The following is a 1,519-nucleotide window of genomic DNA, read 5'->3' as shown; positions in this document are numbered from 1 at the left end:
GAACACAACAAAGTCTGAAGAACGAATTCACAGCTCAGAAACATCGACCGTCTGATGTCACACAAACGCATCAATACAGCTGTTAGTCACTACAGGGGACATCACGCATCTGTAATCACGGTCAAACTGTGGGGACTCACTTCCCTCTAGGACAAACATCCCCACACTTTTCCTCAAAATGTCGTGATTTAAGATCACGTACTGCATCAACACACTTCATTAACTTTGTGGACACACACTCCAGGAGCATGATGTCATCGCCAGAGGTCAGAGGTCAAAGTAACATTAAGTAAATCTAAGAAAGGCTGAAACCACCTGAGCCGATTACAAGGATTATTACTTCCTGTGTGTGTGTGTGTGTGTGTGTGTGTGTGTTAAATCAAACATCACCATCGCCATTATAAGGCGACTGAGGCTCAGGAGGTGCAGCGGTCGGGAGCTAATCTGACGGTCTGTCGCTCGATCAATGCCCAATACATGTCGAAATATCTGTGACCGAGATTATGAACCCCAAATTACTCCTGACGGCTGTGCTGTCTGTGTGTGAGTGTGTGTGAACGTTCATCTCTGCGTAACAAGTGTGTGAATCAGTGAATGGTGCTTGTGCTGTAAAGTGATTTGAGTGACTGCTAAGCACGATATAAATGCAGTCCGTCTACCACCTTTAGGCCCCTTCAACGAATCAAACGCACCCATCAACACCTGGTGTGTCACGTGGGTCTGGGCAGTGATGGGTGCGTTTGATTTGTTGCAGGGGCCCGTTTGGTAAATGAACTGATGGGTGTGTTTGGTTGTTGAATCCGCCGGGTGTTTATGGGTGTGTTTTATATTTTTTAGGAGCCCGGGTGGTGATGGCGTGCAGGGACCTGACCCGGGCGGAGCGGGCGGCGGAGGAGATCCGTCAGTCGACAGGAAACGGTAACGTGGTGATCAGACACCTGGACCTCGCCTCGCTTTACTCCGTCAGACAGTTCGCTAAAGACTTCCTGGACACTGAGGACAGACTGGACATCCTCATCAACAACGCAGGTGAGTTCACCTGTCTGTATGCTCACCTGTCTGTTTCTCCACTTGTCTCTCTGCTCACCTGTCTCTCTCTCCACCTGTCTGTCTGCAGGAGTGATGATGTGTCCACGATGGCTGACTGAGGACGGTTTTGAGACTCAGCTGGCTGTCAATCATCTGGGTCACTTCCTGCTGACCAATCTGCTGCTGCCGAAGCTGAAGAGCTCCGCCCCCAGCCGCGTGGTCACTGTATCGTCCATCGCCCACCGCGGGGGTACGACCTCTGACCTCTGATGTTCCTCTGTAATGTTTATGGTGTTTGTTGTTGTTGATTCAGTCTTTATGTTTCTTTTCAGGCCGAATCGACTTTGACGACTTGTTTTTCAGCAGAAGGAAGTACAGTTCTCTGGAGAGCTACAGACAGAGCAAACTGGCCAACGTCCTGTTCTGCAGAGAACTCGCCCGACGACTCAAAGGTCCCCGAAACACTGAACACCAGTACACTGGGAGGTCC

General features: G+C 50.1%; 1 protein-coding gene across 1 annotated transcript; it reads left to right on the top strand.

Annotated features, from left to right (window-relative positions):
- Positions 1–763: 763 nt before the first annotated feature.
- Positions 764–1,503, top strand: LOC121964822 (retinol dehydrogenase 13-like; the record flags this gene model as incomplete). The annotated part of the gene is made up of 3 exons (XM_042515007.1): positions 764–1,029; positions 1,118–1,279; positions 1,362–1,503. Coding segments are annotated over exons 1-3 (482 nt in total), but the record flags the coding sequence as incomplete, so codon positions are not given.
- Between the last annotated feature and the right edge of the window lie 16 nt (positions 1,504–1,519).

This window comes from Plectropomus leopardus, unplaced genomic scaffold (genome assembly GCF_008729295.1).
Source record: "Plectropomus leopardus isolate mb unplaced genomic scaffold, YSFRI_Pleo_2.0 unplaced_scaffold17355, whole genome shotgun sequence".
Classification (NCBI taxonomy): domain Eukaryota; kingdom Metazoa; phylum Chordata; class Actinopteri; order Perciformes; family Serranidae; genus Plectropomus; species Plectropomus leopardus.
This window is presented reverse-complemented; position numbering and strand designations above follow the sequence as displayed.